Source organism: Myxocyprinus asiaticus, chromosome 15, assembly GCF_019703515.2.
Source record: "Myxocyprinus asiaticus isolate MX2 ecotype Aquarium Trade chromosome 15, UBuf_Myxa_2, whole genome shotgun sequence".
Taxonomy (NCBI): domain Eukaryota; kingdom Metazoa; phylum Chordata; class Actinopteri; order Cypriniformes; family Catostomidae; genus Myxocyprinus; species Myxocyprinus asiaticus.
Window position 1 is genome coordinate 32,177,817 of NC_059358.1, and position 23,985 is coordinate 32,201,801.

Consider the following 23,985-nt stretch of genomic DNA (forward strand, 5'->3'; position numbering starts at 1 on the left):
CAAACGCTTTGTGTTTATGCCGTGTAAGGGAACATAGCAAATTTTTGTTTCGCGTGCTCCAGTTATTGTATAAATCAAAAGCCATATGAAATAAATGTCCTACGGTTAGCTTTTAAAATGTGGAATCTACTTGCATTTAGCAATCTAGAATAATAATGATTAAAAGCAACAACAACAAAAACGTTTTATTTAGTCCACCTAATGCAAAATTAAGGTGAATAAAAGGCAGACTAAATTAAGGCAACAATAAAAGCCATGGACTCTCAAATTAATCAGATGTTTTCAGCAGAGACTTTAAGGATGTCCCGCCTTCCATTGAATGCCATTGGATAAAGAGTTCCGGAATGAATAAGCCGTATGGAGGAAAAATGTGTCAATCATCGATCACTCAATGACGTCACTAAGACTCGGCGGTCAACAGCGAAACAGCATGGCCGCTTTGTTAAGGGGGTCGCGGTGGCTAGTCGGAAAGTGGCATAACCATGTCAGCGCCGTGCAGGGTAATGTGCTTCCACCGTTATCTTAAAATATTATGTTTCTCTTTGCTACTGTACGTTTGCATGCATATTTTCCATGCAGCAAGTCTTTGGTAACATTGGAAGCGCTCGGTAAGCCATAAGGCTAAAGTCACAGGCGTGTGTCACTGGTCAGTTTCTGAAACACAAATAGACACTTTACTGTCACTAGCTGCCATCAAGTTGAGTTGTGGGCAGTTGTTAAAGTGTTTCAATTGATAAGTTTTCCCCTATAGATGCCAGATTGAAATGATTAAATCAAGCTAATCTAACCAGATTGCGAATTGGAAAGGAACAAAACTACCAAAAATAAAAGATTAATGAGAAAATAGTAAACAAGCGTTTGACTATGCTTTTGGTCTGCTGTCAGAAAGCCTGTCCTAGGAACCAAAGTTCAGTCATTGTTTCCTGGACGTTCCGTTTCCAGTGTTGCACACGGGTAGAGATGAGTGCCGATCTTTGTCTATGCAGCTGTTTGTTTTGCTCTGTGTAATGCGTTTATGTAAAATTACCATATCACAGATGTGCATAATATCGGCACTGGACCAGTAATCGAGACTGTCAACAAATGCATATGAACTAAGAATCTCATTTCCAACTCTCGATTCTCTGACTGGAATCTACTCCATTTTTGGCCGCCTCAATCAGCCTAAATTGTTGTGGGGCTTCACTACATTAAATGGTCCTTCGAGCCGGATTGAGAGCAACATCAAACCAATATGGAATCCACAGCAAGCGATGCATTAGATACAATGAACAGACCTCGCCGCAAGACTAATCTGCCTTCTCAACTGGACGATTACAAAGTTGGCTACTGACTTACAAATGACCCTCCTTTTGAAGCTTCTCACTGTATCAGCCAACCTGGAAGCAGCTTGAGGAAATCGTCTCCTAGTGGAGTTAGCTCTCACTCCAGGACCAGTAGGTGGCCCATTACCTCCACTGGTGTCTATTTTCCTCCAGAACGCTCAAGTGTCCAGACTGTTATTTTGGAGGAGAATATTAAACAAAGGTAGTTTGACAGTCTCCACCAGCAGGTAGAAGAGGACTCACTAGCTGACGTGGAATATCAACGGCTGCAGACACAAGCTAAAGAAGCCTGGCATATTCAGGAGGAGGCTCTCACAGCAAAGGAGACCTTATATAAGCAGCTAGACAGACATCATATACTGCAACAATCAGAGACTGAGCTTGAGGTAGCGAAGCTCATATCCTCCATGCTTACCAAAGACACTGGTTCAACACCCCAGTGCCTTCAGGCTCGCCAAACAGCACTTCGCCGCCACCTCAGCTTGTACAAATTAGTCAAGCCATGAGTCCACCTCATCCCTTGTCCTCTATGTTTTGGCAGCCCTCTTTCCAGTCACCAGCTGTACAGATTATTCTTGATGACTCTGGGGTGTCTCAGCTGTCACTCAGACCACTGCAGTTGACATTACCTGTAACTGATTACCTATAACTGACGTTGTGAGTGCATCATCTACTGCAACGCTTCACGTCGCTACAAGCAGTCACATCACCAGTCTCTAACATATCTCAAACTCTCCCTATAACTGCACCAGCTCCCTCTGTGTTACCAACATCGAGTGTGGCTCCTCAACCACCTTCAGGAGCTACAGTCGTGTCCATTGCTGCACACCCCATAAATACAAGTATGTTATCTGTGCCACAGCAGCGTGCTACATTCCCAGCCAATCATCCAGTACCACCTTCACATGCAGATACGTCATGAATAGGCCATGCAGTAGCACCTCCCAGGCCAGTCCAGCCTCCGTTCACCAGGCATCAGCTATGGCACCAAATGTCCCTAGCTATGCTCAACCATTTTCAGTCTTGCCTGTGCCCTACGGTGGCTACCCAACATACCCTGGAACAGAGCTACTGATTGCATCATCCTATGGCACCCTACGACCCACGCTACCAGTTTTCGAAAGTGTTAATGAAAGTGATTTCTCTTTGTTAAAAATGGCATTGGACAATCTGTTGAGTAACCACAGCTTTCTCAGTGAGCAGTACAAATATCAGGTCTTGCTAAGCCATTTGAAACTACCCAGTGCTCAGCAGCTAGCTAAAGCCTATATGTATCATCCACAGCCATATTCAGCTGCACTGCAGGCGCTTCAAGAGAAATATGGCCAGCCAAGACAGCTTGTCCAGTTAGAGTTGGGAGCCATCATGAGCACTCCACCACTTAAAATGGGTGACGCTAACGTCTTTGACTCCTTTGCCTTATCAGTTCAATCATTAGTAGGCATGCCTACTAATGAGGAATCTTGAGGGACAGAATGGTTATGAGCTTATGTGTGGCTCTGCCTATCGTGATGGCTTTGTGGAATACTGCCTAAGCAGGGGTATTCTCCAGACAGGTACAGACAAAACCTACATGCTTCCTGATCTGACGGCCTGGTTAGAGATCAAGTCCCAAGCAAAACGCATCTCCAGCCGAGCTGCGACCTTGTTTCAGAGTGACTCATCCAAGTTTTATGACAAGGCTAGGGCATTTACCCATCCAAAGGAGCAGTCAACACTAGTTTTTTTGACCAATGAGAAAAGTGCAAAGCCCCTTGAATCCGTAGCCCTTAAATCCAGCTCCAAGCCAAAGCCATATTGTCCCCATTGTGACAACAGGGACCATTACCTCAACTCCAATGCGTCCAATTTAAGAAGTTGACCACGGACCAGATTGTCACTTGGATTAAAGAGAGAAAGCACTGCTGGAGATGTGGCCGGGCCCATGCAGCAGATACTAGCAGATACTTGCAGATACTTGCAACCTCAAATGTCCATGTAAGGTCTATAAAGAGTTACATCTCACAGTTTTTCATGACTCCGTCATTGACACCTCCAGGGCTGTTCTCGTGGTAAGCCTGCCACCTGCACGGATTTACCTCGACAGACCTAACCATTCACTAAGGGTCATGTTGAAAGTGGTTAAAATCCTTCTCCACCATGGAAGCACATGCAGTCCTTGACGACGGGTCAGAGAGAGCAATAGTGCTTCCGTTAGTAGTGCAGCAGCTTAAGTTAACCAGTGATCTTGAGTTGCTCCCCTTACAGACAGTTCAGCAGTGTCACACTGAACTTGAAGGGGCATCTGTTTCTTTTGAAGTGTCTTCAGTAGCCAAGCCTACGAAGAAGTTTGTTATACACAGTGCATTCACTGCAACCAGTCTGTGTCTCGTGGAGCACAGTTACCCAGTGGCTGCTCTCCAAAAAGCTTATCGACACCTAAAGGATCTGCTACTGCCTCCTGTGGACAGGGTGAAGCCATTGCTCCTTATTGGGTCAGACATGCCTCACCTGTTAATGCCAATTCAGCCTATAAGCAAAGGCCCAGTGGGGGGGCCCATTGCTGTCTGCACACAGCTTGGATGGTCTCTCCAGGGCCCGATGAGTCCAATACAGCCCTTAATCAGCAGTGTAATCAGTAGTGTCTTCACATCATGACAGTTCCAACCCGTGATGACCATATCCAGCATGTAGAAAGGCTCTGGCAAGTTGATGACAAAATGGTCACCAGGTCCAAGCAAGATCGAGAGACTTATACCCTGCTGCAAAATGCCACCATCAGGGTGAATGTGGACGGTGTTCAACGCTGCGCTACCCCATTGCTGAGATGAAAACTGGTTAGCATACTCCATGCAGATGAAGAGGCTGTGCTCCCCAGTCTTCGAAGCACTGAGCACAGACTGGCACGGGATCCTGAGAGGGCTGAGGCTTACTGTACTGAGATTCGTAATTTGGAGTCAGCTGGGTATGTTGCTAAGATAACTACAGAGTCTTAGTTCATTCCGCACCATATGGTGCACCACAATGGTAAAGACAGAATAGTCTTCAACTGTTCATTTCAATATCAGGGGCAATCACTGAATGATCAACTGCTACCTGGGCCGACTCTGGGACCATCTTCATTGGGTGTCCTCCTGAGATACCGCCAACATGCCGTTGCTATCGATGGGGATATCAAAGGTATGTTCCACCAGGTACGCTTGTTGCCTGGGGACAAGCCAGTGCTGCGGTTCATTTGGAGAGATATGCGCAGAGAAGTGGAACCAGACATATATGAGTGGCAGGTGCTCCCATTCGGACCCACTTGTAGCCCATGTTGTGTTATCTATGTCCTCCAACACCATGTGTAGGGACACAAAAGTGATATGGCTGATTTAGACGACATAGTGGAACACTCATTCTATGTCGATAACTGCCTTCATAGCACACCAACTTTAGATGAAGCCAAAACTGAGGTAGAACCCGGCTTCAGTGAATTTAAGAAAGCTGTCTTTACCGGAACTGTTTCAGCGCCTAGTTTTTCATTTCCTGATCCAAGCCAATTCCACACATGGCCAGAACTGGTCCAAACCACTGTTAGGTCCCTGTATGGGGCAGCTGCAACAGACACTGACTCTCCTGGTAAGGCTTCTGATTATATTGAAGCAGAGAAGCTCCTTCTGGCACAGGCTTAAAGTGACTCATTTCCACTTGAAGTTAAGTCTTTAAAGGCCAGACGGCATATTCCAGCTGATAGTCATTTGGGCTCTCTTGCACCTGAGTATGATGGGGCCACTGGTCTCAATAGGGTGGGTGGACGATTACGTCATGCTGATGATCTAGATCTGGAGGCTATACACCCAATCACATTGGACCCTGGCCATCATACCACAACGCTGCTAATTAAAGAGACAGATCAGCGACTCCTTCACCCTGGCTCGAAACTGGTCCTAGCAGACCTACGTCGCCAGTATTGGGTGCTTCGAGGCCAAGAAGCAGTTCGTAAACACCAATACACCTGTCAAGACTGTCAGTTGTGGTGGGTAAAGCCTCAAAACCCTCAAATGGTTGATCTACCACCCTTCTGACTGAATCTGTAAAAACCACCTTTCTATTCTACTGGTGTGGACTGCTTCGGCCCATTCGCAGTGAAAGTTGGTCGCCACCAAGAGAAGAGATGGGGGATTTTCTACAAATGTATGATGACCCGGTGTGTGCATCTAGACCTGTTGGCACACTTGGATGCTGATGCATTCCTGCTTTATCTGCATGGCTATATAAATCGACGAGCAAGCCCATGGAACTGCTCTGCGATAATGACACCAACTTATCGGAGGTAATCGAGAGCTACGGGAGACCTTCGATGCCATGTTGCCAAAACTTCATGAGCTGCTCACTGAGCAGAAGATTCGGTTCCGCCATAACCCACCAAGTGCTCCTCACTTCGGAGGAACCTGGGAGCATTAGGTAAAGTCTGTTAAGACAGCACTGCGAGTTATCATGCGAGAGCAGTCAGTGCCAGAACCAGTATTGCAGACTCTTCTGGTCGAAGTTGAGGGCATCTTGAATGTCAAGCCACTTGGCTATGTATCATCGAATGTTGCAGACTTGGATCCAGTGACTCCGAACCTACTTCTTATGGTCCGTTGTGATGCCTCCCTACCTCAAGTCTTATATGACTCCAGCAACCTGCTCGGAAGATGGAGGTGGAGATATAGTCAGGTGTCAGTTAATAGATTCTGGACTGCCTTCATTCGCAATTACCTCCCGGGTTTGCAGGATCGTCACAAGTGGAGGACAGATGGTAAGGAACTGGCAGTAGGCAAGATAGTGCTTATTGTCGATCCACAACTTCCACGCAATCTCTGGCCTGTAGGAACAGTGACGGAGACCTTAGCTGGAGCTGATGGTAAAATTTGTGTTGCCCAAGTCAAGGAGAAAACCTACATTTTGTCCAGTTGTCAGGCTGATTCCACTTCCTCACCATGAGGACAATGATACAGGCACTCCAGACAGACTTTCTTAGTGTACAGTTATCTTGACAGATAATTGGGGTGGCTGTGTCAGAAAGCCTGTCCTAGGAACCAAAGTTCAGTCATTATTTCCCGGACGTTCTGTTTCCAGTGTTGCACACGGGTAGATGAGTGCCTATCTTTGTCTACACAGCTGTTTGTTTTGCTCTGTGTAATGCGTTTATGCAAAATTACCATATCACAGAAGCATATCACATATGTGCATAATATCTGCACTGGACCAATAATCAAGACTGTTCAATAAATGCATCTGAACTAAGAATCTCTTCTCCAACTCTCGATTCTCTGACCGGAATCTGGCCACCTCAATCGGCTGAATCTAAATTGTAGTGGGGCTTCACTACATCTGCTTTCATGGATTTTTAAAAATTATTGATGTTTGATACAACCAAACATGTCAGAGATACACCTATCTCTTCATCAACATGCACAGACTTCTTCACCATTTGTTCAAAATATTCTTATTATTTTATACATATTTAAGGACATCATTTTGTTGTCTTTCTAAGATGTCCGATGTGAAATCCTAAATTTGACATAAATTAGGTCATTAATTTCACTTTTTAGTCTCCATCAGGTCCATGGCCTCTAAAACCCAGGTCGGCTTCATAGGTCTGGGGAACATGGGAAACCCAATGGCTAAGAACCTCATAAAACATGGATATCCAGTGATAGCCTCAGATGTATTTCCAGAGTCCTGCAAAGAGCTACAGAAGCTTGGAGCTCAGGTCAGGATAACAGACATAAAACTTAAAGGAATAGTTCACCCAAAAATGAAAATTGTCCCATCGTTTACTCACCCTCATTCCATCCCAGATGACTTACTTTCTTCTGCAGAACACAAATAAAGATTTTTAGAAGAATATCGCAGCTCTGAAGGTTTACACTGTGCAAGTGTATAGTGACCAAAATTTTGAAGCTCCAAAAAGCACAAAGGCAGCTTTAAATTAACCCATAAGACCCCAGTGGTTTAATCCATGACTTCTGAAGCGATCTAATCAGTTTTGGGTGAGAACTAACTAAAAATTGAGCAGTCTCTTTGTCAAGCATGATTTCAAGCTCTATTAAACTTCCAAGTGCCATCTAGCACTCTGTGTATGTGTCAAGCACTAGGAACTGTAATCAAGCTTGAAGTCATGATCAAAAAGGGGTTACAATTTGGTCTTCTCACCCAAAATCGCTTCGGAATTAGATCACTTCTGAAGACATGGATTAAACCACTGGAGTCGAAAGGTTACTTTTATGCTGACTTGTGTGATTTTTGGAGCTTCAAAGTTTTGGTCACCATTCACTTGCATTGTATGGACCAACAGAGCTGAGATATTTTTCTAAAAATCTTTGTGTTCTGCAGAAGAAATTAAGTCATACACATCTGGGATGGCATGAGAGTGAGTAAATGAGAGAATTTTCATTTTCACCTGCAATGAACATCGCAATGTACATGCTTTGTATGTCGATTTAGTTTTGTTTATAGATTGACATGATAGAGAAGCCTTATTTGTTTGCAGTTTTGCCATACGCTTTATCTCTTGTTGTCTGTGGTCTCAGATCCTGGACAACCCTGCGGATGTGGGGGACAAAGCAGATCGCATCATCACAATGCTCCCCTCTAGCCTCAATGTTATAGATGTGTATACAGGGCCAAATGGAATTTTGAAGTAAGGAACTCTTTTCTCTACACTTTATAGTCTTGATTATTGCAAAACCGAACCTTCCAACATCAGCTTAATCCCAGACTGTCTTAATTTCCCAGTTCATTGTCAATGCCAGCACACATTCAGCCACACTTAAAGGGACAGTTCACCCCAAAATGAAAATTCTCTAATCATTTACTCACCCTCATTCCATGCCAGATGTGTATGACTTTCTTCTGCAGAACACAAAGATTTTTAAAAGAATATTTTAGCTTTGTTGATCCATTCAATACAAATGAATGGTGGCCAGTACTTTGAAGCTCCAAAAAGGACATAAAGGTAGCATAAAAGTAATCCAAACGACTTCAGTGGTTAAATCAATTTCTTCTGAAGTGATATGGTAGGTGTGGGTGAGAAACAGGTCAATATTTAAGTCCTTTTTTACAATACATTTTCCTCCCTGCCCACCAGGTGGCGATATGCACGAAGAATGCAAATCACCAAAATTAAAAGAAGTGAAAGTGCTGATTTTTTTATTTTTATTTTATTTATTTTTTAGGAAAAAAATGAATTAAATTTGATGTTTCTTACCCCCACCTATCATATAGCTTCTGAACCCTGGAGTTGTATGGATTACTTGAATGCTGCCTTTATGTGCTATTTGGACCTTCAAAGGTCTGGCCATTATTCACTTGAATTGTATGGACCTACAGAGCTTCTAAAAATCTTAGTTTGTGTTCAGCAGAAGAAAGTCATACACATCTGGTATGGCGTGTGGGTGAGTAAATGATGAAAATAGTTCACCCAAAAATAAAAATTAGGTCATCATTAAGCCTAACATCTATTGTGTTTCATGAAGGAAAGAGCGACATGGGCCTATGGGTTTGGAAAAACATTAGGGTGAGTAAATGATGACAGAATGATTATTTCTGGGATAACTATCCCTTTCAGTTTAGAAAATGTTAAACTTTTAAGAACATTCAGATAGATAATGACATCAGTAGCTGATTTCAGTATGTTGAAAATTGTTTTAAAACTGTTTTAAACTTAAAAAGACAATAGGTAAAGGTATCTCACATGTACTCTGTACCGGACGGGTCTTTTAAACTGATATCTTTGTAGGAAAGTTAAGAAAGGAGCACTACTCATTGATTCCAGCACTATTGATCCAGCTGTTTCAAAGGAGATGGCAGTTGCTGCAGAGAAACTGGGGGCTGTTTTCATGGATGCCCCAGTGTCTGGAGGTGAGGTGAAGGTTTCTCACTGCTTAAACAACTCGGTGTGAAAGGGCTGGCAAATAACTGACGTAGTGTACTGAAAGTGTGAACTTGAACCCTGAAAAGTTAGAAAAATCTGTTTTGTATGCACTAGCTGTACACAAACCACATATGTAATTGTAGACAAAATGACAGTTTGTTAGTGCATGTTTTCATAAGTCATGCCCATAAATCATGCCCATAGTCTCGATTGCGAAATTAGTAGCTACAAAAATTCTTAAAGAAACCTTGGCCCTAGGTCAAGCAATGTGGTTTTCGCAATCACAGGTCTGTGTTTGATGTTAATAGTGGAATTCAGGTTTCACATTAACGTCCATGCCTGATTGTAACCATCCTCTAGGTTTTATTTGTCCTTGCTGTACTCAAAGCAAACTTGCATTGCAGTAATATAGTTTGGCATGATAAAGATTTTAGAGTTTCAATACTAGTCAAAGAAACCAATGAATTGTCAGCAATCACTGTTTCTGCCGGTTACATTGACAAGGAAAAGTATTTCTAGGTCGACAAAGTTGAAGATCAGGATACACCAGTTATAGCTACGAGAGGCTCTCTTTTATTCACTCTTATTCCTCTTTCAGTCTGCGGTGGGTGATTTGCAGGTTTGTTGATAGGAATGAGTTTTATGTCTCATCCTTTCCATTTTCTTAATCCAACCATTGGTGTGGACACTGAGTTATATATGAAATCAAAAGCCAGCATCTGGGAATTGATCCGTTGACCTCCTAGGGCGGAGATGGAGACAAATGCTCAGACTCAGTGGCTGTAATGTATCTGACAATTTTAGAAATCTCTATATAAGATAAAGCTGTGCCAGATTTTTCATTCGTCACATTGGCACCTCAGTATTGATTGTTTGTATTTGTCTATTCTTGCATTGACAAATTAGAGAGCTACATTCTCCACCATCATCTCAAAATTACAAACCAACTTCCATTACTTGTGCACATCTTTTGCTATTTCTCAATGTGTGTTCTTTTACAATCGTACGTTCTTGTGGACTCGTTCGACATCATCATCCACTGCCGAAGTTCAATTCCAGTACTCAAGAACACAAGTAAAAAGAAGGCATAAAAATAAACGGATGTGTTCTTGATCAGGCCAAATATTGAGGATGGATTGGATGGTGACTTGTGGGCAGGAACCCAGTACTATGATGGCAGATGAAGGACATTTATCATTGTGGTTTCCTTCAAAAGTTTTCCACTGTAAGCTCGTGAAAATCTGAGGGCCCGTGAGAGTCGTTATACTCCATCAGCATTTGTTGTTTTGTTGGGTATCATTGTAATAAAGTGATAAACTCCTGGAAGAAACCAGTGTTTATAGACTTTATTCTTTCAACATGTCATTAGTCCTGCAAAACATCACTGGTGTGATGGATAATAATGCTGTCACTGGTCTGTTATGATGCCAGTAGTTCTCTCACTGGCTACAACTGTGCTGGGACGGTCAGTTGTGCAATAGATGCCTTCTACGTCCTTCTGTCGTTCCATGTTCATTCTTCCAATGTAGCTTGGTAAAACTAGTCTTCATTAGAATGCAAGGCCATTCTCTGCGTTCTTTGCATTGAGAAATGCCCTTTCTTTCGTCCTATGCCATTATCGAGCATGTAGACAGAGACTCCAAGAGAAGAAGCCATGACTTCTCTGTACAGCAGTGGGGTTTGCTTTAAGTGTGAGGGAAAGGAACAGAAGTGAGAATATTTCATATTATAATTTAAATTAACCACACACCGTTTGGCCTGCGGCTTAAACACAGTCACAAACAGTATATGCATAAACTCTCACACCTTTACCCAACTCTCTCTGTTTGCTGTCACCCTTTCAACCTAATAAGACCTACTTTTTTTTTAGCTTTTGAGCCATTTTATGACCTAGTCCAGTAGATTAACAGAGATTTATGCCTTCCCTTCCCACTAGGGTCAGTAGACTTCCAGGGCTTAGCCCATAGCCATCCATGTATGCATCATTATACACAGGATACACTTTTAAAATGCGTGTTTAAAATTTGCATCGACAAAAAGTCTATTTTTAAACGAAGTAAATCTTTCAATGTTGTTTGTTAAAGAATTCAAAACAAAATTTATGCCTGAGCATAAAATGAGTTGGATTGAAAACTTTTCATGTCTACCAACTGCTTTATTCCACCACTATAGACAATCATCCGCAACCGCAATCCGCCTTAATAATACTGATCAATGCTATTATAATTTGTAATCAAGCTAATTGAACACATATGTTTAAAACCTACAAATCCAGAGCCATGACACCAAGCTGTATTCCTGTCAGAGCATGTGAGCGGAGCGGTGTGACACTCCGCTCAATAACCCGCTCCATGCGTGTGCGAACCGCTCACGGCCCAAGCTGACACTCTGCTCAAGTACCGCTCAAGCTCACCGGTAAAAAATCGTTCACTCAAATCCCGCTCCGACATTGTCTCTGTAATTATACTTGGTTCCAAACACGTACACAACGGGTAGCTACAGTGGCCCAAGCAACTGCCCCTTGCCCACATGGGCTTAGATATAGACTATAGGCCAACATTTATTAAATTATCAAATGATTAGTAATGTACACATCTGAAATTATGTGATTGTATTGTTGTGTTTTTGTATATAAAATCTCGCTGTTTATTTTGGACTGGTTTACAGCGACTGTTAGATAATCGGGTCAACCAGACCTTCCTTATCATTTGTAATCAGTCAAATATTTCTCTGTTAGCACATTTGTCATGAACATCTTCAAATAATGCCTTAAACAAATTCAGTTCTAAATTACCATTATTTACTTTAAACAAGTCATCAAACACGCCTCTACAAGTGATAAAACATCTGTGCGTTGGCACGGAAACTCGCATATGCACAAATTTGTGCTTTTCCGTTTAAACTGGACCCGAGTGATACAACTGACCCAGAAAAACACAATCTTTTCAACTTTAAAGTTTGTTCGAGTCGTTTATGTCAATAATGAAAACATGGACTGGTACCAGGAATAATATTGCATATAAAAGTGAAATTCATAATTGTTCTTCAGTTGTCTACATGGAATGATTATACTGTAGATTTGATACATTAATAGGTTTCTGATTTAATGCTATCAGACTTTGGGTCTGTAAATTAATGAGCAATTTCTCATCCTAATTTTGTGTTCAGTTTTAAAGGGTTTATTAAGTTATCCAGAAAAGAGCAGTGAAAGTTTTTGTATTTTTCAGTGTTGTTGCTTGATTCATATTCCCCAAAATTTTATATGTACGAATCATATGCAATCTAAAGGACTGTGGTTAATTATACAATAATTATTATATTAGTAGGTATCATGAGACCCCTTTGTTTTTCCTTGATATTTTTAAAGCATTATAAAGTGAATCTGGACTTTATATGCGTCAAACAATCATGTGCATGCACTCTTTATATGTACAGCAAGGTTTAACCATGGATTTAACAAATAAAAATTTGTCCTGCAGAGATTTTGTCCAATATATATATATATATATATATATATATATATTAGATGAAGTCATGTTTAATGATCCTAAAACAAATAATTTAATTCACAAATTATGCTGCCTTCGTTTAAGAAGTTTTTTTTTTTTTTCTAATGTACAATTATTAATAGATTTTTCTCTGTGCATGAATGCAGCAAGTGATGTCGGAAGATGTTATCTGCAACCACTAATCTAGAGTCATTTTTTACATTTCACTTATTGTTAAGGTGTGGATTTGGCTTTGGGAAACTGACCAGCAGTTATGAGCCACTTTATCCCGAAGCAGAAATCGAAAGCAACAGATAATTCCGCTATGAAATTCTCTAAGCGAGAGCAAAATCTTTACTAATCAAATGATCAATTGAACAATGAAGGCATGAAAGCAGAATGCTCTGCCTGCAGATTAGGACACATTGGTCTGCAAGATCATACATGTTTATTGGTTTTGATGCTGGGATTTTTTTTGTTTGTGTTCGCCAGTATTCAAGGAAAAATGCTTTGCCAATGTACAGTATTATTAATCTTACATATTCAATTGAGGGTGCTCTAACATTCGCACCCCCGCAGAACCGGGCCTACATCTAGCTGGCAGCTGCACTGACATGATGGCAAAACAACAAGATACGTGACTTATCTATTAATTTATTATCGAATAGTAGTGTAGTCTACTAGCTCATATTTTGCTACACTACCATGTTCACGTAGCACATCCTCGTGCTCTCTGGCAATGTGACACATTCCAAAAGGAATATTTGCTAATTCTCACAGTCTCTACACACTCCCTTTTGATTTCCTCGTTCTTAACTTTGATTTATACTTTGCATTTATTTAGGCTATAAGGTTTGCAAATTCACTAAAAGAATGTTAGAGCTCCATAACCTCAGGCCTATTGCTTATTTCCCAGATTCCCAAACCAGCATATCATGAAGCGCATTCTGGGTTGAGCGAGCAACACTGAGCGAGCGGAGTCTTCAAAAAGGCGCTCTCCGCTCAAGTGAAATTATCACCGCTCCGCTCACATTCTCTGATTCCTGTTAGGAACCTGCCTACAGAACATCCACAAATTATTTCACATTGATCAACAAAAATGCACTTCATGTGCACTGCTGCAGATTGGTAATTAGTACAATGTTCTGAAAACATCCGGGGCTTTTCCTGAAACATCCCGGGCTTAAGCCTGGAAAGCCCAACCCTAGTGCCGCCCCTGCTTCCCACTGCACTGGATTAAATCTATTCAGCTCTCGATATTGAACTTGGTTGGGCAGTGTAGAGCTCAAGGGTATTTAGAGAGAGTCATTGTTCCAATGATTTTTGTGAGTTTGAAATCTTTCAGCTACAATTTGCAAAATTAGGGATTTAAAACTAATTTGCTAAAATAGATGTTATTGCAATAGTTGGTCTCATTCAATCAAACGTATGGAGATGTTATGACTATATTGTTGGTCCAGGCTTTTACTGGTGATCACAGTGGTATCAAAATGGTTGTCTTTCCATCAACTCAAAGCCTGGACCTCCACCAGTTTCCCAAAATTGAAGGTTCTAATCCGGATGTATAAGAACATTCACATACCTATTCTCACACTTTGATTATACACATGTACACACATACTTTCTTAGAGAGGTCTCCCAATGTGCGTGCCTCTCTTATAAAGGCTTGGCTGAGGTGTGAAAACTGTTGTAGTGTAACTAGAAATTTTTAACTCAGTCACTGATACTCCTTTTTAATCAGGAAGTTGTTCCCTCTGGTCTTTGGGCACATAAAAATACAATGTGCTTCTAGTTTGCTGTCCTTAAATTGTTGCCTCTCCCAATGCATATGCGTCAGTGGGGTTTGGCTAACATACCGTTGGACCCGCTCTTGGTTTGTGAAATCCACAGACCTGCTCATTCTCTTTACTTACACCCTCCAGACATTATTCTCAGCTCCATGTTAGCGCCTGTGATGGAGGCTTAACGAAACATGAGCCACAACAAACTTGCTGTGACGTCAGCTCATCTGTGTTCACAGCAGATGGTGAAGTGCTTGTGTAATTTTTAGAACTTTCCCCTACAAGTGTAATTATGGTACATCCAAGGTGCTACATTTTGAAAACACATGCTCTGATCCTCACAATTTTTTGTTCATGGCATGCAGAGGAACGGTTTGGAGGTTTTTACTTAGGGTTGGAACAAGTTACTGGTGTGATGAATTGAGGATTTAAGTAACCCAGTCATTCAGTCACTATGACATGCATGTAGTTGCTCATTCTCTGATTTGGACACTTATTTAATGACACATTTATCTGCCATTTACAAAACTCAACTTCCATAGTTATTGTTACTGTGGTCTTTTGCGGAATTTGAACTAGTACCTTTTATGTGCATTACGTTCCAGATACAGTAGAATGATCTGCATTTATTTTTCTCCTTTTTCAGGTGCTGGTGCTGCCACTTCAGGTAAGCTCACCTTTATGGTGGGTGGGCCAGAGGAGGAGTTCAATGCAGCCAAGGAACTTCTGAGCTGTATGGGGGCTAATGTAGTGTATTGCGGCAAGGTTGGCTCTGGACAGGTATGAATGAAATGAACATTTAAGAATGCAATGCCATTCTTTAAAAATATGCAAATTTTTCACTGGATATCACATCTATCTGCTTTGTTTATAGGCAGTTAAAATCTGCAACAATATGCTGCTGGCAATTGGAATGATTGGAACAGCAGAGACCATGAATTTAGGAATCAGGTGCAGTGTCTACATTTTTGAATAATACATTTATACACTTTGGCACTAAAATGTATTTGGGCACTTGTGCCACACTTAAATGTGTATAAATATATTTGTTTCACAGTTTGTTGTAAAACAAAATATTAAACCAAATGGCATTTATTTTGAAGAAATAGAGCAAAAACACACTTTTCAAAAAGTTAAGGCTTCAAACTCATAAACCACATTATATATATATATATATATATATATATATATATATATATATATATATATATATATATATATATATATTATACAGTTGTGCTCACAATTTGCATACCCTGGCAGAAATTGTGGCATTGATTTTGAAAATATGCCTGATCATGCAAAAAAACTGTCTTTTATTTAAGGATAGTGATCATATGAAGCCATTTATTATCACATAGTTGTTTGGCTCCTTTTTAAATCATAATGATAACAGAAATCACCCAAATGGCCCTGATCAAAAGTTTACATACCCTTGAATGTTTGGCCTTGTTACAGACACACAAGGTGACACACACAGGTTTAAATGGCAATTAAAGGTTAATTTCCCACACCTGTGGCTTTTTAAATTGCAATTAGTGTCTGTGTATAAATAGTCAATGAGTTTGTTAGCTCTCACGTGGATGCACTGAGCAGGCTAGATACTGAGCCATGGGGAGCAGAGAAGGACTGTCAAAAGACCTGCGTAACAAGGTAATGGAACTTTATAAAGATAGAAAAGGATATAAAAAGATATCCAAAGCCTTGAAAATGCCAGTCAGTACTGTTCAATCACTTATTAAGAAGTGGAAAATTCGGGGATCGCTTGATACCAAGCCCAGGTCAGTTAGACCAAGAAAGATTTCAGCCACAACTGCCAGAAGAATTGTTTGGGCTAAAAGGAAAAACCCACAGGTAACCTCAGGGGAAAAACAGGCTGCTCTGGAAAGACGGTGTGGTTGTTTCAAGGAGCACAATATGACGATATTTGAACAAAAATGAGCTGCCAGAAAGAAGCCAATGCTACAAAATAGCCCGGTTACAATATGCCCGACAACACCTTGACACACCTCACAGCTTCTGGCACACTGTAATTTGGAGTGACGAGACCAAAATAGAGCTTTATGGTCACAACCATAAGGGCTATGTTTGGAGAGGGGTCAACAAGCTTGGTGGATCTGATGTTTTGGGGGTGTGTGAGCTCTAAAGGCATGGGGAATCTTGTGAAAATTGATGGCAAGATGAATGCAGCATGTTATTAGAAAATACTGGCAGACAATTTGCATTCTTCTGCACGAAAGCTACGCATGGGACACTCTTGGACTTTCCAGCATGACAATGACCCTAAGCACAAGGCCAAGTTGACCCTCCAGTGGTTACGACAGAAAAAGGTGAAGGTTCTGGAGTGGCTATTACAGTCTCCTGACCTTAATATCATCGAGCCTCTCTGGGGAGATTTCAAACGTGCAGTTCATGCAAGACGACCAAAGACTTTGCATGACCTGGAGGCATTTTGCCAAGACGAATGGGCAGCTATACCACCTGCAAGAATTTGGGGCCTCATAGACAACTATTACAAAAGACTGCACGCTGTCATTGATGCTAAAGGGGGCAATACACAGTATTAAGAACTAAGGGTATGCAGACTTTTGAACAGGGGTCATTTCATGTTTTTCATTGTTGCCATATTTTGTTTTATGATTGTGCCATTCTGTTATAACCTACAGTTACCTAATATTGTGTAGGTCCCCCTCATGCCGCCAAAACAGCGCCGACCCGCAAAGCTATTCTTCTCACCACAATTGTGCAGAGCGGTTATCTAAGTTACCATAGTGTGGAGGTAGGGGTGTGGCCATGGCTGCGGCCAGGTTCGCTGCTGGAGCCAGGGCCATCAGGCTCCGTAATACCTGTCGGTCCTGCACCTGGGCTTGGAGAAGGACCTGGAAACGCTACTCCTGCCCTGCATGTAGGTCCAGGAGGGCTTGATGCTGTGTCTGGTGGATGCCGGCAAGAGTCTGGATGATTTCAGCTAATGGTGAGGACTCCATGACAGCATTTCTTCCTCAGTTCTAATTCTGGGTTTTGGCACCACTGTAACACGTTCTTGACTCTCCAGAAATGAGGAAGTGGGAGCCAACGAATTTCCCCCTTCTCTGGTCTTTTATTTTTAAAGCACTTTTCAGTAATACACCAAAATGTCCACATAAACACACACACACATCCAACAAGTGTCACTTCTCCCCTCTGTGACTCTCAGCTCTCTTTTATCTCTCTGTCACCTCTCACTGCAACACAGAACAGCTGTTAGTAAAATTGCCCAAAGGTGTAACTCCTTACCGCTCTCATCTCCCGGTCTCGCTCTCCATTCACAAATTGGTGCTCGACCATGCCCCCACCTCCACTCGTAGACTTTGTCAGTTCGAACCAGTCTGGCCATTCTCTGTTGACCTCTCTCATCAACAAGCCATTTCCATCCACAGAACTGCCGCTCACTGGATGTTTTTTTGTTTTTGCCACCATTCGGAATACATTCTAAAGACTGTTGTGTGTGAAAATCCCAGGAGATCAGCAGTTACAGAAATGCTCAGACCAGCCCATCTGGCACCAACAATCATGCCACAGTCCAAATCACTGAGATCACATTTTTCCCTATTCTGATGGTTGATGTGAACATTAACTGAAGTTCCTGACCCGTATATGCATAATTTTATGCACTGCTGTCACATGATTGGCTGTTTATATTATGGATGACTGTTGGTGCCAGACGGGCTGGTTTGAGTATTTCTGTAACTGCTGATCTCCTGGGATTTTCACGCACAACGGTCTCTAGAATTTACTCCGAATGGTTCCACACAAAAAAAAAAAAACAGCGATCGGCAGTTCTGTGGATGGAAACACCTTGTTGATGAGAGAGATCAACAGGCAATGGCCAGACCGATTCGAACTGACAAAGTCTACGGTAACTCAGATAACCGCTCTGTACAATTGTGGTGAGAAGAATATAATCTCAGAATCCTATTCTGAGATGCGGGTTGGCGCTGTTTTGGCGGCACAAGGGGGACCTACACAATATTAGGCAGGTGGTTTTAATGTTGTGGCTGACAGATAGTTAGATAATACAAGTGCAGTAAAAAAAAAAAAATATATATATATATATATATATATATATATATATATATATATATATATATATATATATATATATATATATATATATATATATATTTTTTTTTTTGTGTGACCACCCAATGCCTTTAACAGAACCAATTCTCTTAGGCAAACTTGCACACAGTTCTTTAATGTTGTTGGCAGATAGGTTGTTCCAAGCATCTTGCCACAGTTTTTCTATGTATTTAGGCTCTACTGCTTCTGTCACTTCAATCTGGGCTTTGTGGGTGCCAAACAATCTGTTGTAGGACTTCTTGTTCTGCTTCTATTTTATTCTGTTTGCAAAAAGAATGTTTATAAATCCAAAATTTATTTTTCTTATTGACACACTAAAGCAGAAGATATAAAATAGCCATCTTAAAAGATTAGTTCACCCAAAAATGAAAATTCTCTCATCATTTACTCACCCTCATGCCATCCCAGATGTGTATGACATTCTTCTGCTGAACACAAACGAAGATTTTTTGAATATTTCAACTCTGTAGGTCCATACAATGCAAGAGAATGGGTGCCAACGTTTTGAACTTCCAAAATGAACAAACACAGCATTAAAGTAACACATAAGACTCTAGGGGTTAAATCCATATCTTCTGAAGCGATATGATGGTGTGGGTGAGAAACAGATAAATATTATGTCCTTTTTTACTATCACTCTCCACTTTCACTTTTACATTCTTCTTTTGTTTTTGCCAATTTGCATTCTTCATGCATATCGCAACCTACTGGGCAGAAAGGAGAATTTATGGTAAAAACGTACTTAAATATTTATCTGTTTCTCACCCACACATACAGTATCATATCACAGATTTGGATTTAACCACTGGAATCTTCTGGATTACTTTTATGCTGATTTTTTTGTAGCTTAAAAATGTTGGCACCCATTCACTTGCATTGTTTGGACCTACAGAGCTGAGATATTCTTCTAAAAATCTTCGTTTGTGTTCAGCTGAAGAAAGAAAGTCATACATATCTGGCATAAGGGTGAGTAAATGATGAGAGAATTTTCATTTTTGGGTGAGCTATCCCTTTAAGACAAATGTTTTTGTGAAACATCTAATGTGCCTAGTGCTTTGCACAGTACTGTACATACATGAATGCTTACATTTATACATAAAGTGTTCAAAACACACAAAAGAAACAAAGTATTTAGATGGGCGGGGGGGGGGTAGCTCAGCAAGTAAAGATGCTGACTACCATCCCTGCAGTCACGAGTTCGAATCCAGGGCGTGCTGAGTGACTCCTGCCAGGTCTCCTAAGCAACCAAATTGGCCCGGTTGCTAGGGAAGGTAGAGTCACATGGGGTAAACTCCACGTGGTCTCTATAATGTGGTTCGTTCTCGGTGAGGCACGTGGCGAGTTGAGCATGGTTGTCGCGGTGGATGGCATGAAGCATCCCTGCAGTCACGAGTTCGAATCCAGGGCGTGCTGAGTGACTCCTGCCAGGTCTCCTAAGCAACCAAATTGGCCCGGTTGCTAGGGAAGGTAGAGTCACATGGGGTAACCTCCTTGTGGTCGCTGTAATGTGTGGTCCTCGCTCTCGGTGGGGCACGTGGTAAGTTGTGCGTGGATGCCACGGAGAATAGTGTGAAGCCTCCACACGCGCTATGTCTCCACTGTAACGTGCTCAACAAGCCACGTCATAAGATGCATGGATTGATGGTCTCAGACGCGGAGGCAACTAAGATTCTTTCTCCGCCACCCGGATTGAGGCGAGTCACTATGCCACCACAAGGACTTTGAGCGCATTGGGAATTGGGCATTCCAAATTGGGGAGAAAAAAAAAAAAAAGTATTTAGATGGACACTTTCTCGTTTTGAATCTCTGTGGAACATAGTTTGTGTCGAACTACACCTGTGTGAATTTAAGGGGAACAGACTTCATGCATCCACTTAACATGACCTATCTATTGCAGTGAAATTCATTCATTTTTAAGTGTGGTTTAAAGCCAAAAGTAAGCTTCAGTTTTCCATTTTCTTCTTGGTGCACAGTCAGGGTCTGTGCAGACTAATTTACAGCCAATTTTTTGTAACATCACAAACCTGTGAATGTGATGTGCATTTTCTTTGAATTGACTTCACTAAAGTGTATAACAAAGAAGTCATGGTGTGCATGCTTCAAACGCATTCATATCAGGCTTACGGTCAGTGGAGTATATTTTGAAACGTTAAAACTTTTGGCCTAACAAGATGTAACGGCAGACGAAACAATGAGGCATACCCTTGTGTCCAAGTACTTACTGGGGCCACAATGTGTGGTAAATTATTTAATGCCTAATTTAAAGATCCTGTTGCTTGAATAAAATTAACATCACAGGTTTTTCTTCAACACTAGTCTGTTTGCTCTTTTTGAAAGAATTGACCTTATTGGTCTTATGAGTTTCAGTGATACAACTTTTTTGAAGCCTTTACCTCTGTTACAGAGCATGTTATTTTCTACTGTTTACCTTGCATACTCAAGACTTTTTTTTTTAAAACAAGATTTCTTTGTGTGCTGACAGATTAGGGCTTGACCCGAAACTTCTGGCCAAGATCTTGAACATGAGCTCTGGCCGCTGCTGGTCAAGTGATACATATAACCCTGTGCCGGGAGTGATGGAGGGAGTGCCCTCAGCAAACAGCTACCAGGGTGGCTTCGGAACTACATTAATGGCCAAGGTTTGCTTTGCCATCAATAGTGTTGTGTTTCTTTCTTGGTTTCATACTATTTTTTTTTTTTTTTTTTGCCGGCTTTGTAGAATATCCCCAGTTTACAGCATGTGATATAGATTAAACAATCATCATTATCTGTAATTGTCATTTATTATCAGGATCTGGGACTTGCACAGAATACAGCGACCAACACAAAGACATCAGTGCCGTTGGGCTCTCTGGCCCATCAGATTTACCGGATGATGTGTGCACACGGCTATGCCACCAAAGACTTCTCCTCAGTCTTCCAGTTCCTCAGAGAGGAGGAGGGCCAATAGACAGAAACACTCTTTGCCCCTTCCACAGCCTTACCAAGCATTGCTTGCCTTGTACACAACCTACATAACATTGACCCAACTGCCCGATACATTGGCATGTATGTGATGGGAGCTGGTATCATCTGATGAATGAATGAGTGAGTGAGTGATTTAATGAATACATGTGTTTATTTGATGATAGTGGGTATGTATGTGTGTGTAGGGTCTATTTGACAGGCTGTGATCTGTTGGAACCATGTTACTTATGTGGGCCTACCCATGTACAATTAGTAATCCACCAATCGACCTATCATTAGATGCTGTGAATTTTGAGAATGTTGTCTGTGTCTGACTGTTGGCTATCAAAAGACTGATGATATGATAATGCAGCATTTGTCATAGTTTTTAAGGAAAGGCTTACAGATAACTTGTGGCTCATTTCAACCTTAATAGCCACAAACATTGACCAGCTCAGCCATGACACTCCTTAGAGCTTTCTTTTTTTTAACAGATTTGCAAAGTTTTTATTTTTATGAATATTCTTGGTTCAGCACAAGTTAAGCACAATTGAGAGCATTTGTGGCATAAAGTTGATTATACCACAAAAAATAATAAAAAAAAAAAAAAGCAAAAATCTGGGTTACAGTAAGAAACTTAAAATGGAAGTGAATGTCAATCCGTAAACATTAAAATACTCACTGTTTCAATAGTATAGCCTTTAAACGTAACCAACATTCATGTCTACATGATTTTAGTGTGATAATATTGCCTACCTTTTCTGTGTAAATTTATAGCCAATTTTACAACTTTAAAACTACCAAAAAATATAACTATTTAACCTGTTGATGTGCATGCACCCCCCCCCCCCCCGAACTGATGTCACTGTGCTTAAATTAGTTCACATATATTATATAGTCTAGTCAAAAAAGAGTTAATAATGTTGACATATTATAAAGACGTATAATTTGTCAACATTATGCACAATTTTGAACAGCACACGATATGGTAAATGTGAACTAATTTAAGCAAAGTAAAGTCAAACCCATGGGTGGGGTCAATGAGCATCAACATGTTAAACAACTTTACTGCTAAAACAATACACAAGTTTTAACAGAAGAATTAATGTAGGTGCTATTTCACATTTTTCCTTTAAAACCTCCAAAAATTGGCCCCATTCACTTCAATTGTAAGTACTTCAATTTAGTCTTGGTTCTTTTAAGAAAAGGAGGGACAAGTACTTTTGTGTGTGTGTGTGTATGTAGTAATCAACATTATACCACAAATGCTGTCGATTGAGCTTAATTTCTATTGAACCAGGATGTTAAGGTGGGGTCTGTTGATTCACAGTTGCATAGTCTACATGCCATATTTGTGTACATTTAAACACCAGAAAATTAAAGCAGAAAATATCTAACTCAAAGAACCTTGACTTGTTAATGTGTGCATCCTTGTGCATACACATTAATGTAACACTAGCATAATAGTTTCTGTTGTCCATACATTTTTAATGGCTCTAAAACCCCACCAGTCTACCAGTGTTTTTTCTAGGCCAGCCTGATGAATGTGGCTCTCAGTTGAGAGTGATCCGACACAGCCTGAATCTTTAGTCTCATCGATGTCACACTGTGGAATGTCTTTAATACTATAAAGAATTCTTCTTTATGAAGCCTCACCTTAGATTCAATGGCTAGATGACTCATTGGATCTTCTCCTCACAGAGGGAACTGAAATATTGTAGTCCCACATTCACACTGTTGAACTTTAGCATTTCTTTTGAAGGTTGGGAACCTATTGAAAATTAAAATGTTTATATGTGAACCCATAAATTATAATTAGATCTGTTTGTGTGCCCCATCTTGCTTCTGTCACAGTTCTGTGTGCATCATGGAATCAAGAAGATACACATTGTGACAAACAATTGTCTTCTCTTTTGGCTCTCTCGCTTTCGTACTACTCTGCATGCTCTTTCTCCTTTCTCTCTCGGTTTCTTAAATGAGGGTAAATGTAGTCACTGGTATGTTTCTGATCTACCCACCAAAGAGCCAAAGTAAGGCCATAATGCTAGAGGTCACATGATTGCAGGACAAACCCATAAAAAGTCCATTAAGCATGGAGGCCTAAGTGCTGTGTTGTTATCTAGTTGGCAGGTCTTGCAAACAGAGCACCCAAATCCCGGTATCCCTTTCCAGTTTGACCCATTGAGTGCGTGAGATTCTCTGGTTTCCTTCTGGGATCCTGAATTTTTTTGTATTATTATTTCTGTATCAATTTGTTCTCAGAGAGACATTCTTGTTGACCCTGAGTTTTTCTCATTTGTCATTAGCTTGTGGTCTGGGGGTGGCATGGCATTTAAGATTGATTTTGATAAATGTGCATTATACTGCTCAAACATGGTAAATCGCAGCGTTCTCTGACAGGTCTAAATATTAATCTATTATATATATATATATATATATAT

General features: G+C 40.9%; 1 protein-coding gene across 3 annotated transcripts; it reads left to right on the forward strand.

Annotated features, from left to right (window-relative positions):
* Window positions 1-349: 349 nt before the first annotated feature.
* Window positions 350-23,370, forward strand: LOC127453042 (3-hydroxyisobutyrate dehydrogenase, mitochondrial-like). 3 transcript variants are annotated; one of them, XM_051719040.1, is made up of 8 exons: window positions 350-500; window positions 6,884-7,044; window positions 7,865-7,974; window positions 9,073-9,194; window positions 15,123-15,256; window positions 15,351-15,427; window positions 21,081-21,237; window positions 21,390-23,370. In XM_051719040.1, exons 1-8 carry the CDS (start codon window positions 392-394, stop codon window positions 21,546-21,548), a joined length of 1,029 nt encoding a protein of 342 aa, XP_051575000.1. In that variant the 5' UTR covers window positions 350-391; the 3' UTR covers window positions 21,549-23,370. The 3 variants fall into 3 exon arrangements, 2 of the variants coding, with proteins under 2 accessions (XP_051575000.1, XP_051574999.1); XR_007899357.1 differs by lacking the exons at window positions 350-500; window positions 21,390-23,370 and adding exons at window positions 556-6,087; window positions 17,161-17,450 and having other exon boundaries at window positions 21,081-21,221; XM_051719039.1 differs by lacking the exon at window positions 350-500 and adding an exon at window positions 576-6,087.
* Window positions 23,371-23,985: the final 615 nt, after the last annotated feature.

Excerpts from the sequence above, each read along its gene's own strand:
- LOC127453042 (XM_051719039.1), top strand. The coding sequence starts at position 5,784 with ATGCGAGAGCAGTCAGTGCCAGAACCAGTATTGCAGACTCTTCTGGTC. Across the intron at positions 6,088-6,883 it reads TCACAAGTGGAGGACAGATG|TCTCCATCAGGTCCATGGCC; the intron begins GTAAGGAACTGG and ends TTCACTTTTTAG. Across the intron at positions 9,195-15,122 it reads GGATGCCCCAGTGTCTGGAG|GTGCTGGTGCTGCCACTTCA; the intron begins GTGAGGTGAAGG and ends CTCCTTTTTCAG.